The sequence below is a fragment of the Drosophila busckii genome, chromosome 2L (assembly GCF_011750605.1).
Source record: "Drosophila busckii strain San Diego stock center, stock number 13000-0081.31 chromosome 2L, ASM1175060v1, whole genome shotgun sequence".
NCBI lineage: Eukaryota > Metazoa > Arthropoda > Insecta > Diptera > Drosophilidae > Drosophila > Drosophila busckii.
Window position 1 is genome coordinate 2,461,602 of NC_046604.1, and position 13,884 is coordinate 2,475,485.

General features: G+C 38.3%; 5 protein-coding genes and 1 non-coding gene across 6 annotated transcripts; 5 read left to right on the forward strand and 1 right to left on the reverse strand.

Annotated features, from left to right (window-relative positions):
* The first annotated feature begins 1,388 nt into the window (after positions 1-1,388).
* LOC108601534 lies at positions 1,389-1,988 on the forward strand. The gene has a single exon (XM_017989469.2). It carries the CDS (start codon positions 1,389-1,391, stop codon positions 1,986-1,988), a length of 600 nt encoding a protein of 199 aa, XP_017844958.2.
* A 2,033-nt stretch (positions 1,989-4,021) lies between these two features.
* Positions 4,022-4,435, forward strand: LOC108601426. Its single transcript, XM_017989361.2, has 2 exons — positions 4,022-4,204; positions 4,262-4,435. Exons 1-2 carry the CDS (start codon positions 4,022-4,024, stop codon positions 4,433-4,435), a joined length of 357 nt encoding a protein of 118 aa, XP_017844850.2.
* Positions 4,436-5,784: 1,349 nt separating this feature from the next.
* LOC108601316 (protein Mabiki) lies at positions 5,785-6,414 on the reverse strand. The gene has a single exon (XM_033293903.1). The coding sequence runs from the start codon at positions 6,412-6,414 to the stop codon at positions 5,785-5,787; it is 630 nt and encodes a 209-aa protein (XP_033149794.1).
* A 1,860-nt stretch (positions 6,415-8,274) lies between these two features.
* Positions 8,275-10,940, forward strand: LOC108600870 (circadian clock-controlled protein). Its single transcript, XM_017988686.2, has 4 exons — positions 8,275-8,523; positions 10,056-10,436; positions 10,504-10,650; positions 10,713-10,940. The coding sequence occupies exons 1-4, from the start codon at positions 8,415-8,417 to the stop codon at positions 10,865-10,867; spliced, it is 792 nt and encodes a 263-aa protein (XP_017844175.1). The 5' UTR covers positions 8,275-8,414; the 3' UTR covers positions 10,868-10,940.
* An 808-nt stretch (positions 10,941-11,748) lies between these two features.
* Positions 11,749-12,864, forward strand: LOC108602317 (protein takeout). Its single transcript, XM_017990405.2, has 4 exons — positions 11,749-11,909; positions 11,973-12,353; positions 12,412-12,558; positions 12,626-12,864. The coding sequence occupies exons 1-4, from the start codon at positions 11,828-11,830 to the stop codon at positions 12,781-12,783; spliced, it is 768 nt and encodes a 255-aa protein (XP_017845894.1). The 5' UTR covers positions 11,749-11,827; the 3' UTR covers positions 12,784-12,864.
* Positions 12,865-13,355: 491 nt separating this feature from the next.
* On the forward strand, positions 13,356-13,482 carry LOC117135071. The gene has a single exon (XR_004458977.1). It is a non-coding gene; the product is annotated as a U5 spliceosomal RNA (small nuclear RNA).
* Positions 13,483-13,884: the final 402 nt, after the last annotated feature.

Here is a 13,884-nt window from a genome sequence, read left to right on the forward strand (position 1 = left end):
AAGAGATAAATCAAGCATCAAATTTTATTATTATGAAGCACACAAGTATTAATAACTAAACCAGAACTAATATTATAGAAAATATTAAATGTTTTTATTGATCTGCTATAGAAGAATCCACATACCAAGTTTTTGTGTTGTTGGCTCTTAGATTTTCTATGATCTTGTTGCTAAGACTGACAGTCAAATAAACAATTGGGCCGAGAATGCAACTAGGCCGTAATAAAATTGATTTTAACTTCTAGTTTTGAAACTATTTTTTATTTAATTTCTATATATATTATATTTTTTTGTCCTTGATACATACTTTTGCTTATGATTACTATCCGTATATTTAAAATAATGTCAATCACCTTTGAAAATGCTCGACTTCTCAGAAACATAAAGAAACGTGAAATTTCAAAGCATTCTAAAAAACTAGTTGAGTCTAAACAATATTTGTATGCATGTTTTATTAAAAATCATTCATAGTGTTAATGTTGCACAGGCTGAAATTCTCAAGACCTTTCCCAGAACCATAGCGAACGCAAGTAAATAAGCAGAGAAAGCGCTTCCTGGTAAGGTTACGCGATGGAAAACAAACCATAAGAATGTCAATGATTGAACTAAATTTTCTTTATCGAGAAATTCTTTCCGGTAGATGCCAAGAGAATTGATCAATTGAACATTGTAATTAAACAATATAACAATCCAGAGCAGTGGAAGAATTGAAAGGACAACAGTTGCTGGAACCAAACTCATGCCCACCTAAAATAAATCCGCTTAGAACTGTCTTGACTGCATAAATCATTGAAGAAAGGAACTGCCAGCAGAGCTGCCGCGCTTGAATGAAGTAGAAGGACTTATGAGCATATGTGTGTATATGGCATGGGAATCCGTAATAATGCTCAACACCTTTGGTTTGGCAGCGGCAAACAATTTTTCAGCTGACAACTACAGAAGAATGCTCAAGCTGAAAGTCATAAAATGCGCTTGGCCATAATACAAAAGAAGAAAAAACCTTTTCAGGTGCCGGAGAGAGACAGCCCAGATGAGCGCCATGGATTATCAAAGCCAGACAGCCAGCCAGCCAGCCAGCCAGCCAGCACTCCAAGGCACAGGTAATTCCAGTGAAAATCGAGTTGTTGTTGTTGTTGACAAAGCGGCAAAGGACAACGACAACTGGTTTATGACGCGCGCAGCAGCCGGCGGATTAGTTGCAGCGTATCAGACTACCTGTATGCTCTCTCCCAGGTAGCTGTTACCTGTGGCAGGATTTGGTTTTGGGTCAGTGCAGGCGCACGTAGTGGAATGAATGAAGTGCGTTTGGGAAATACCTGGTGGTTGGTGGGAAAAATGGGTCGGCTTTCCATTACCTAATGTTGCATAAAAGATAACGCCCCAGCACAATGCCAGCACAGTCGCAACTAAGACAGCAACACAGCAACAACACAATGACAATGGAATCCTCTACAATCGCCGCCGACAATTATGCGCACAAAAAGTTTTCAGTGCTGAAACGCAAGCGCAGTCAGGACGACTTTGAACCTGAGCTGGATGTGGAGTTTATTTCGGAGCAGCCGCCAGCCAAGCGCGGCTTCTTTCGTCCATGGCTAGATGAGCCGCAACCTGCCAGAAAGTCCAACACTAACAGCAACAACAACAATCCGTTGAACAGCATCACTTACCACGCCAATATGGTGCGTTCGCAGACTCCGAAGCAGCGCAGTCCAAAGGAGCAGCAGCGACGTGATCGCAATACACTCGCCTGTCTGCTCAGTCGCCGTGCCCGCCAGGCCAAGCAGCTGGCATTGGAGCAGCAGTATCAACAGTTTCGCCAGCAACACGAGGCCAACTTGCAGCAACAAATACGCTTGAGTCTCTACTATGTGCGCTTCTTGCAACAGGCCATGGCCAGCTCGAGCCCCTTGCCACCAACGCCACAGCAGCGGCAGTTGCAACAGATCCAACAATGCTGGCCACAGCAAGCGGCGCTTATGAAGCGTTAACCTGACTGACACTTTCGATTGCGAAAGCTGTTAACTGATTCATGTGATTTATAGCTTAAGTTTGAGCTTTATTTTTAGATTTTAACTGACCTTGTGATGACTTTTAAAGTTTTATTTATTCATATTATTTATTGAGGCATACGCTAATAAAATATTGTTACAATTTAAATTTTGAATATGTTTTCTGCTTTAATGGGTTACAGCAACTTCCTTGAAAGTTCATTGGTTTGATATTTTTTCCATTGTCTATTTAACATTTGACAAAATTCAACTCAAGAAAAATTTAGAGTTTGGATTGACGTGTATTGGATTGCCAAAGGGGGAGAAGGACTTTAAATTATTATACACTTTGACATTTTTGTAAAAAATGGAAAAAGGGTATTAGGAAGTTGCAAATGTATGTACAGGGAGAAGGGAGGCGTGCAGACACCCCATAAAGTATATATATTCTTGATCCGCTCGACGAGCTGAGTCGACTATAGGCCATGTCCGTCTGAAGCTGCGTCGATTGAGCCCTGTCCGTCTGTATGAGTGCGTGTTCCTCGCAACTATAAGAGCTAGAGCACCAATTTTGTATGTAGGTGCTCCTATATCCAGGACACATGGCTTTTATTTTATTTTTTTTATTATTTCCATTTGTCGCTATAACCATGTCCGAAAAAAACGATATATAAGGCAGTAAAAAAATCTTTAAAATCTAAAATAAATCACAAATACGTTGCCTCGTCATGTTTTCGACCGATTGTGAAAATTTCTAAACGATCGGATAAATAAATAGAAATTATTCATTATTTAATTTTCAATATAGACAGCGGGGTGCACGTGCTGATGCGCCATACAAACGTCGCTACGACGCTGGCGACGGCGTCGCTGCTGACGCTACAGCGAAAACGAGCTGTGTGTGTGTGTTTTGTATGCATAATGACAAGCAATTGTATTTAAATGTTGGTTGCGCCCAACTTTAACCTGTCCCCTTGTTTAAATTTCTTAGACAGTCACTAATTAAGCTGCTGCTAGTAAGTCTGAACTCAGATCATAATAATACTTGGAAGACTCTATATGAGAAATTTAAGCAAGTAAAGCCGTTGAAATTTCTATAAAGCCACAACTCGAAGCAATTGACTTATTTCATTGTTTCGATTCGAAGAAGTTGTCAAAACACATTATTTTTAATAAAATTATAGCTGCTCATTAAATTAATTCTTGACAAGGTCGTAACTTAAAGTTGCAACAAAGTTTCCTAGACAAAGTCCGAGACCTAACCTAACACTAAGCACAGTAGTGTAAACATCTCAACCCGTTCTCAAGCATGACGCGTGGTATAACTAATAAGCTAAACGATTAGATAATGTACATATATGTATATTGCTATTGGAATTGCTAATAAAAATTGTAATTTAAATGACGTTGGCTTAAATCCATTGAATGCGTTCCATTGATTAGCATATATTAAGATTCACTTATATGTTTGTTATTGCGACTATAGCTGAAACTTGTTGATTGTTTATGGAGCAGATCTGGTTAACATAATAAGTAATAATCAATTGTAAACAGTTTTGAGAAATATTTGCGCAGCTTAAACAATTTTTAAAATTAACTGGAACTCACAAAATAATGCAGACCACAAATCACACGCACTTACTTAAGAGCGAGTACCTAAAAAAAATTTGCTTTGTTACAAAAAGATGTTGTCTGAATTTCCAGGAATGAACTTCCAAGATGGAAAAAAGACTAAATGAAGGTGCGGGCTGTGGACCACACAAAACGGTTTTTGCCGTCAAGTAGGTCAATAAAAATGTCGTAGCTTCGAGTACTTTCCAGTTCCGGTAGCAACATTTTTCAGGTAGTCGCAGGTAATTAGCCACGGGTTGGGTTTGGGTTGGGTAACATGGCAAGCGCTAATCCATCTGTTTACAAAAGATGCAAAAAGACGCTAATTACCTGTTTAGACTGGCAGGAGCCTTATAAACAGGATATCAGCTGGGCAGCTAGAGCATTCATGCAACAAACCTTGCAGCATAAACAACTGAAACATGGAGCAAACGCAGCAGCAACATTTTGTTAGCCACAAGCGCAAACGTGACTTAGATAACAAAGAGAATTTGCTAACGGAAACGCACTGCAACAAGCGTCGCCAGCTTAAATCAATCTTTCGTCCTTGGTTGGACTCGGAGCAGAACATTGCAGCCAACGAAAAACAGCAGCAATCACAAACTGTTGCTACATTGAAGCAATTGGAGCAGCAGCAACAACAACAAGTTTATTGGCTGCAGCAACAATTTCGATTAGGCCTATATTATCGCCAGCGTCAATTGCTGCAACAGGCAATATATCAGCAAGGAGTAAGTGCTGCTGCTGCTGCTGGATGGACTTTACCACGGCAGCAGCAACAGTTTCTGCAACAAATGGCGCTTTCGCAGCAGCTTCTTATCTTTGGCTCGCACTAAAAGATACATGGAAATTAATTAATTTTTATATATTTATAACAGTGCTTGTGATTTAGTTTAATTTATTTATTTATCGTACGTTTTTCAAAAAGAATATTCAATAAAAAAGATGTAAGAAATATTGATGTGACTTTGCTTATATATTTGAAAAATATTTAAGGTGCATTATTTATTTTATATATATTTTTATATAAAAAATGCTTTAACTGCAAGAATTCGAGGCACTTATTTAGATTAAACATTAATTTTTCATGCACTCCAACTTTCACTTTCCCATGAGCTTAATGCTTTAAGTATTACACAACATAAAATAATTGTTGTATGCATAATCTTAAATCAATCAAAAATGCTGCTTGCCTAATTACCTTTTGGTTTTTGTGCTCCCAATTCGTGCGGTTCTTAAGGTCAGTAACGAAATCAGCTGCAGTTTCAATTACGTAATGCAAACAAATATTAATATTTGAGTCGCGACTCAAAACTGCAAAAAAGCTCAAGTTCACAAGTAGCAGCAAAAGCAACAACAAACACTATGGTGTCTAAAAAACAGTTTTGCAAGCGCCAAAGTTTGATCAACAACTGACGCTGTTGTTGTTTTTGTTTGGTGTCTGCTCATGTGTAAATTGAATGCAGTTTTCAATGTTAAGCTCTGCGAGAGCAAGAGCTTTGTATCTATGTGTTTGTGTGTGTATGTGTGTGTGTAAAGTGGTTTATTGGGTTGCTCGCTTTGGCTCAGCGGAAACTTTTTTCTCAGCGCTTTGCATAGGAAGTTGGTTTTGGCTTGGCAACATTATCAAATGGCCTACAATGAAAATTAAAAGTAATTAACTGCTCTGAACATTGCGCAATGAGTAAACAAAATAAAAGCTTTAGCTTAGGAGTTAATTACAAGCTAGTTTAATTAACTAAACACAAACTAACAAAGTTGGCTTACTTTGGCATAGTTGAGCGCAATTTGACTGAGTTTAATTCAGTTCCTTATGCAAAATAGTTTTGCTTGAATGCACATTGTGCAATGCGTTAGATTAATAATTTATACAAAATTTAAGCAAGAGCAACATAATTTCAAAGATGACATAATTTCACGCGATGTAATCAAATTTAACAAATTTAATGTTTACTGAACTCAAATGCATAAGTAGCAAGGGGACAATAATATCTTTCATTTGAATATAGAAAATATTTTTATTTAAATAAGTAAGTTTGCATTGAAAAATAAAAAAAATGTTTTAAGTTAAATTTATTTTAATTTATTGACTCACTATAATATGTACATTTTATTTCTTAAAGAATTTAACCAAACTTAATGTAAGCTTAACTTAGGATTAATCACACGGTGATTATAATTACTTTCAGCACTGTTCACTCTTCAAGCCGTTGATCAGGTAGTCAATGCTAAAATTCTTTACTGGCGCTGGCGCAGGCCACTTGGTGGGTTCCAGCTTGGTCAGCTGCCGCAGATGATGCAGATACGCATTGGCGCGCATGCTTTGCTCCACAATCTTCAAGTGCTCGACGCTGAACTCTTTGTACTGCTCCTCGATGGCAAAGTGCTCCAGCTTCTTGACGCGTCGACTCATGCGACAGGCAATGGTATTCTTATTGCGACGCTCCTGATCCTTGGGTGTGCGCTCTTTCTTCGGAAATCTGCGCACCATGTTGCCATGATATTTGCAAATGTCACGCAGCGCATCGGAGCTGATGCTGGCGGGCAGCGAGTGCGTGGAGGAGCTGTGTGTGGACTCTGAGGAGCTGTTGCCCAGCTGACTATTCAGACGTCTGCGTTTGGCCAGCGGCGGCATCAGCGTGCTCGAGCACCAGCTGCTGCTGTCGTCGTCCTCCTGCAATGCACTGGCCGGTGTGCTGGTGCGTGGCAGCAGCAGCAGCTCCTGCTTGATCTGCAGCTCCAGCTGCTCCGAGCTGCGCCGCTTGCTGCTCACATCAAACTTCTTGTGGCGATAGGCTACGATTTCAAATGCCATGTTGCTTGCTTCTACACTTTCAATTGACTGATGTCCTGTGCTGTGAGCTGCGCTGCTTTATATGCATCTTAATGCTTATCTGTTAATCTGCTCAACATTTATGATCTTGTTTACACCCAAAAATAATTGACAAAACTTTCTGCTATTACACAAACAACATCATAAAACATAAAAATAAATGCAAACATCTATATCTTTGCCTACGCTCTCTCTCTCTCTCGCTCTCGCTCTCTCTTCGCTTACCTAGCGCTGTCCTCCTCTCCCGCTGATAAGCCTTTTGTGCGTGCATGTTTGTGCTTGATTGTGCTTGTGTGCGCGTCTGTGTTGCAGGCCTAATGGACTCCCTAGGTGGCAAGCTGCTGCGCGCCTTGTGTTTCATTCAATTTGCGTTTGTTGCAGATAATTTTTGTGTTGTGTTTTCTTTTTTGTTGCTGCCTCATTGTTTGCTCTTCTATTTAATGCTCATTCTTGTCAGCATAGACAATAGTGACTGTGGGCGGTGTTTGCTATGCGTAGTTTTCTTTCAATGTCATTTGAATTGTTCAATTTTAGACCCTTAGAAAAGGAATAAATGCCACACACTTTTTCAGTTTATAACAGCAGCATGTTCGCCATTTTGACTTGCCACTTGTGGCTCATTTGTCCAATTCATTCTTTGCTTGTTTACCTTTTTGCTTTTGAGCATCAATTCTGAGAATTATAAATACTGATGCAGCCAAGAGTTGTTGATAACACTGCGTTGCATGCCTCCGACTGTGTGTGTCAGTATCTCGGCATTGCAAAAGGCAGCTGATAAGCCTTGTCTAGACTGCAGATTAAAGTCAATTGGACATTTGATAGCCTTGCATTATATTTTTGCAGATAAGTGCAAAGCGTACTTTACTTTGCTAGTTTTATGCAATAGAAATTGCACTTTAGTTTAATTTCTAATAAAATATTTAAATTTTTAATGAGCAGTTGGAAGTTCCTAATTAGCCATGTGACTTGCTTGTCACAATACAAAACATTTCCCAGGTTTTGTGGTTAACAATTTAGCTTTGATTTATTTAAAAGTCTGTGGCATAATTTTGATTAAAGTTTAAAAATAAACTTTTAATGCAATATCATCATTTAACAGCAAAAATTCTAACAATTTAGCTTTGATTTATTCAAAAGTTTGTGACATAAATTTGGCTAAAGTCTAAAAATAATGTCTTAATGCAATGTCATTATTTTTTTTAGTAAAATAAGCTCATAAAGAGCGCATTAATTTTTTTTTTCTAATTGCTAACGACTTGCAGTGTCATTTATTTAGTTACACTTGTCAACTTAAATATCAACTGCAAAACACTGTGCAACAAATGATTGAAAATAATTGTTTAACTGTTTGTTTGCCAACCCTTGCTGTGCTTAAATCACATAACACTTAGTCATGTACTTTTGCTTTATAATCAAACGATTATGTGGACTGTCAACGGGTCTAATTTAAGTCTGGGGCGTTACTGTACTGTTGGTAATACGAGGAAGCATCAAGCGGCTTGAAGCGCATCGGATATTGGACAGCTGCCGGTAGTAGAGTGGAGCATGAGTTAATGCTATGGCTCAGGCGGGGGCTGTTAGACCGGAGGGGGGTGCATCAACTTCACGACTTTTGTCTAGGGAATTTAATTATGTCATTTGTATGTATTGTTGTGTGCCGACTCCGCTCGACGACTCGTCATTAGCTTCAAGCTATTTTCGTTTTCACTAGCGATCACCCCCCATGTCATTCCACATATTGCGGGAAGACTGTCTGACTGGCGATTATTTGCAAAATACAGAAACGTTTAGGGGGCTCGCGTTTCTATTGCTTGCCATAAATACAAGTCAGTCAACGATTGTTGGCTTCAGATGCCGATTTGCATTTGCATGTGCCGGGGTGCTGCGATTCGAAATATCACAAACATTCTAAATATTCAAGCAAACAGATCAAGTGCAATTCAAAATTAGTGTTCCGTGGCTTGAAAGGATATACTCTAAAAATGTCTCGTGGTTTAAATATTCTGATGTTGCTAGCTCTATGCGGTTGGAGTTGGGCCGAGGAGGCCATTGAGCTGTCGCAAGTGGATTTTAAGCCCATTACTGAGTTGGGTAAGAGCAAGCGCACGAAAATATTAAATTAATAAAATACATTAATTTTTTAGTAACAAAAAGAGAAATTATAATGAATTATGTGAAGATTATTTAATCATTTTGAAGAACAACGTGTAGTATTTACAAGTTTGTTGCCTAAGTCTTTCGTTTTTATTGCGGAAACCTTAAGTGCTTGAGTACTCACTAAATAAATAATAATGTTTTTTATAGTTAGTAAACAAATTTACAATATACAAGCTTTATATAGACAAACTTAAGTAAATATTTAGCTAGGCCCTTAAAAATTTAGCTAGCTAAACTGTTCTGTAGCTCATTGAGTTAATAAAGAAAGTTAGCATGTGTGAAAAAAAACACAATTTGAAAATTAGCAGATAAATATCATTAATTGCATACAAATTGCAATAATCATGTGAAACACGCAAAGTTGTGCGAACAAAAGCTGTTAATGTAATTTGTTTTTGAACAATTGATAAATGACATAAGAAAGTAAATTGAATGAAATTATTAAAAATATTTGCATTAAATTAAATAATACTTTGTTTATTGCTGACGATTGTCAAACTGATAAATAAATGATTTATTGATGTTGCCAAATTTGGCAAGCTAATGACAGCAGATAAAAATATTTTTAGAATTTAATAAAGCAATTAGTATGCTGGTAAAAATAAATAAATGGGCACATGCTGATGCTTAAGCTAAAATATTTTACAAACTTTTTTTACATAGTCTACAGTATGTGATGACAATATAAAAATGTTTTATTCTTATTAAATTTTGTAATTAATGTGAGCCTACATACTTTTGTCTAATACGCACTTGTATAATAATGAATTCAATTGAAAAACGAGTACACTTGAGCAAGTAATCCAAGCGGAAGAAGGCTGCCCAGGCTGCCATTAAACCCTCATTTAATCCAAGCAAATGTTGTTTGTGACAATAAAGTTAAAGACTTAAGCCTAAAAGTGGCGCACACTTCCGTCAAGCTAACCTTAAACCCCGCGCAGCACACCCCTTGCAAAAATAAAAGGCCTTCAATACGAAAGACTTGAACAACAAACTTGATACAAATGCGCGATATGCGCTATAAACAAAAGCATACACTCAATGCTTTAGTTAAGCTAAAAACAACAACATTTATAATTAAATGTACGAATTTTTGTATTTGTCAACGTTATAAACAAAAAGTGATCTAGGCAAATAAATTGCGGCAGCAACTGTGACGCCGAACGCATTGAAGCGTAACGGGGCGTATGCTTGTTTAAAGTTTGTTGTGTGACAAACCGGCAAATAGTATTCTATACGATAAATGTCACGTTCTGAGCATAAAGCGCATAGATCAGCAGTGAGATAGCCATATACGCATTTATTAGATGTATGTCAAGGCAGAGCTGATGAGTTTTACATTAATTGATTTGGTTTCTGAACAGGAATTGAAACATAAAAGTGAATGACTTTGTTATGAAAATAAATAGAGGAAAAACAATGCGATTAACAATTGGCTTTAATTTATATTTAATTTATATTTATAGCTGCTGATATTCCAACCTGCCAGCAGGATGATAAGAACATAAACGAATGCATACGCCAAGGATTTCAACAGCTGACGCCGCGTCTTAAACACGGCATCAGTGAGCTTAATATACCCGCCATGGATCCGTTTCAGCTGGGCAAAAGCTCCTACAACTACAACTCGGGCATGCTGCAGGGACGGATTGCAATGCGGGATGTGCTTGTCTATGGCCTGAGCGAGGGCATTGTGGATAAGGTTGACTTTCGTATGCGTAACAAGCGTGTGCGCCTGGAAATGCTGAGTCATGTGCCGCAGTTGTGGGCAGAGGGTGCCTACAAGGCGGACATCAAGCTGAATGACATGAAGCTAACGCCAAAGGGCAGCTTCAACTTAACGCTTAGTGAGTTCCATAAAAAGCCACAAAATTAATTACAGCCAATTAACTTTTAAGCTGTATTTCATTTTAGCCAATGTCAGCATGAAGACGCGTGCTTTGGGTGAACTCTATGAGCGAGAGGGTCACAGCTATTTGCGCTTGTCCAAACTCGAATCGGAGCCCAAAGTGGGTGACATGCGTCTCTATGCCAGTGGCCTGGTGCCAGATCCAGCGCTGAGTAAGCAAATTTTTATTTTGGGTATGATTTGCAGTTTTTAATTTGTTGTTTTTTTTTCACAGATGATGTCATTTTGAATTTTATTAATCAGTACTGGCAACAGCTCTACCAGGCTATGCTGCCCGAGACGGTGGCCATTTGGGAGCCATTGATGCTGAAGGTGGCCAACGATTTCTTTGCTGCATTGCCTTTTGACTTGATTATCACTAAAAACTAAACTATGAACGGTTATGTGACTTACTCAATATTTTATTTAGTTTTTAATGGCAATAAAATGAGACAAGAAATTATTAGTTACGAGTTTTTGACATGTGCGTGACTGAGCTTTAAAAAAAGAGAATATAATATTACAGTCTAAAAAAAATTATAGTAAGTTAGTAAATAATTTTTGTTAAATGCAAATCAAAATATTTCGGCATGTTACTTAAATTTAGGTAGAATTAATGTGTCTTCACTTACAAAATTACAAAATTGCCAGTAATTTAAAATATATTTTATTTATATTGCTAGCTAATTTACAAAATAAGTAATTTAATTAGGCAGCAAAGAAAATTTTTAGACGCACTACTAAGTTCGCTGTAAAGATGTCACTCTAGTGTTTATTAAGATTTTCTCTGAGTGTATTTTGAAGCACTTAATAATTGTTAGTCTATAACACTTCAGGCTTCAACTGTTAAGCCCTTCAGCTCATGCGTTGGACAATTAGTTAATCGCCATCACATAAACCCCTGATTATTGTCAATAGGGTAATTATTTAAATTATTAATGCAAAGCCATGACAATGGCTCCTACTATAGCTCAAAGGCGGGCTCGTGGGGGTCGTTTCAATACTCATACTGACGTTTTACTTACATTATATATTTTCCATTTAATGAGTCGACATTATAAATCAGTGCCGTAGCCGGTTTGCAATCAGACAAGTTGCGCTGGAGCTGGCGCAAAAAAAAGTTGAAAGCTGATTTATAAGTAAAATTTATATTAGCTACTACTAGTGGAAGCAACTAACTTGTAACTAGAGTCGTGCCTATTAATGCCGTACTTATTGTTGTTGTTGTTGTTGTTGCGTAGTGCATGTGCGACAATAAAATAGCAACGATCGGCGTTCTGACGCTTCAGTTGGAGGGCGTTTGAGCTAACAGCAGGTTGCAGCAGCTTTCGAGTGATAAACAAAAGGATAATGCAGTATATACTAGCTTTAGTTTGCCTGCTGGGCAGCAGCTATGTGCAAGCGGCACCAGCGGAAAATAAATATCTACAAGGTGTGTGTACGATATAAATGTCAAGCATACGCCATGTGTAACGCGTCTATAAACTTTTTGCAGCTGGGGACTTGCCAAAATGTTCCGAGAATCCCGACGAGGCGGGCGATTGCGTTAAGGAGATAATGAATACACTTATACCACGTCTGCGCATGGGCGATCCTGATCTAAAGATACCATCGTACGATCCTTTGACCATCGATCGCATGAGCTTTCAATATGCCAGCGGCGCTGTTAGCGGTCGCATCTCAGTGCGCAATGTGAAGTTGTTTGGCTTTGCGGAGCATAAAATTGATAAAATCAATATCAAAGTGAATGGCGATAAGGTCAAGCTGCGCATTGTGTCCAAGCTGCCCAAGATGAATATTGTGGGCAACTACAAGGCGGACATGATGGTCAATCAGCTGCAGCTGAAGCCCAAAGGCAACTTTAATGTCACATTGTGTAAGTGCACAGAAAAAAATAACAAATTGCTATTAAAATGATTATTTTATATATACAGTTGATGTGGAAAATCATGTGTCCACCGATGGTGAAATTTACAAAAAGGATGGACACAGATTTTTGCGCCTAACCGATATTGATGCCAGTCCCAAAATAGGCGATATGGTTATCAAAGCAAATGGCATCTTTCCCGATCCGGAATTAGGTTTGTCGCCACTGCAGCTTAATACAAACCTGTTGCGCTTTAATGCTTTGTTTTGTTTTTATAACAGATGAACTTGCTCTCAATGTGGCCAACAGCCATTGGCGTGATATTTATGGCATTATCCTGCCGGAAACGCGCAATTCCTGGGCACCGCTTATGCTGCGTCTCATCAACGAAGCTTTGATACATGTGCCTCTCGATGAGTTTACCAAGAGCTCGTCGTAGTCTAATAACAATTGTTAAGTATGCATACTTTAGGCTTAACTGTTTCTTTAGTAAATTTCCCAATTACATTTTACAAGCGCATTCAAATGTGTTTATTTTTTTATATCTTGGGCGTTGTGTGTGTGTGTGAGTTGTTGTTCATCCCCAGTTTTACGCATTAGCAACAAATTTACTCACCTCTTGCGTAAATCAAAAGTCTCCCCAGGCCGACCTGCACCCAGTTTGACTTGTAATAAGGTTAAGTGCGCGACACGTTGACCTTGAAGCGTTTGACACATCTACTATAGGCTAACTGTATATGTGTGCGTGTGTGTGTGATTTAGAGTCAGTTCAAGTGCAAGCATTTAAGTGAAATTGAGCAAGATGATTTGCAAGTTTGTGACGCATATTTACAGCAGCTACTGTGTGCTTATAAAATTATGAAATCAATTTTGCACTGCGCCGTTAGTTTCAGCTGATATTGATCTTAGTTCGCAACCCGTAATCTTTTAAACAGGGTAGTTTCTTGCTTAGAATTCCCAAGCAGTACAAGCGCTGCATTGGTCTAGAGTTGAGCCATGCAGCTCTGAAAATTACTCTGGCTTCTCTTCAGTTTGTCGAATAAATCTTTCGCCTTTTACTAAAGATTTCCGTGGAGAGGGGCACTCTAATGAGTCTAACTTATATTTTTTGTGCGCCTAGCGGACAGTAATGTCTGCTGGGTCATTATAAATACATTGTATTGTAACTAGAATACACGCTTAAAGGGCTGAGCGCAATTTGAGTGCTTTATGTGGCTATAAAATTTGCAATTTATGTGCAGTAAACAAAATCCAGAGGTTAATCGATTACAGCGTAAACAATAATGAAGCTCTGGATAAACAAAACTTGGTCAATTTGTTATATGTTGAGCACACACATTTTAAGCATATTTATACGTGTTAAGCATATTTATATAGGTTTGCAAATGCCAGGCACGCGTAGTGGAGTCGCCTGGCTGGCAAACGCTTTAAGCATATGAAATATTGCATATTAGATATTCTGATATTGTGTGATATAAGCAACGGAAGTGCAGCTCAGACTCAGACAAGAGACTTGCTTGCCACATGCAACATTAGCATG

Excerpts from the sequence above, each read along its gene's own strand:
- LOC108601426 (XM_017989361.2), top strand. The coding sequence starts at position 4,022 with ATGGAGCAAACGCAGCAGCAACATTTTGTTAGCCACAAGCGCAAACGT. Across the intron at positions 4,205-4,261 it reads AACAGCAGCAATCACAAACT|CAACAATTTCGATTAGGCCT; the intron begins GTTGCTACATTG and ends TATTGGCTGCAG.
- LOC108600870 (XM_017988686.2), top strand. The coding sequence starts at position 8,415 with ATGTCTCGTGGTTTAAATATTCTGATGTTGCTAGCTCTATGCGGTTGG. Across the intron at positions 8,524-10,055 it reads TAAGCCCATTACTGAGTTGG|CTGCTGATATTCCAACCTGC; the intron begins GTAAGAGCAAGC and ends TTATATTTATAG. Across the intron at positions 10,651-10,712 it reads GGTGCCAGATCCAGCGCTGA|ATGATGTCATTTTGAATTTT; the intron begins GTAAGCAAATTT and ends TTTTTTTCACAG.
- LOC108602317 (XM_017990405.2), top strand. The coding sequence starts at position 11,828 with ATGCAGTATATACTAGCTTTAGTTTGCCTGCTGGGCAGCAGCTATGTG. Across the intron at positions 11,910-11,972 it reads GGAAAATAAATATCTACAAG|CTGGGGACTTGCCAAAATGT; the intron begins GTGTGTGTACGA and ends AACTTTTTGCAG. Across the intron at positions 12,354-12,411 it reads CAACTTTAATGTCACATTGT|TTGATGTGGAAAATCATGTG; the intron begins GTAAGTGCACAG and ends TTATATATACAG.
- LOC108601316 (XM_033293903.1), bottom strand. The coding sequence starts at position 6,414 with ATGGCATTTGAAATCGTAGCCTATCGCCACAAGAAGTTTGATGTGAGC.
- LOC108601534 (XM_017989469.2), top strand. The coding sequence starts at position 1,389 with ATGCCAGCACAGTCGCAACTAAGACAGCAACACAGCAACAACACAATG.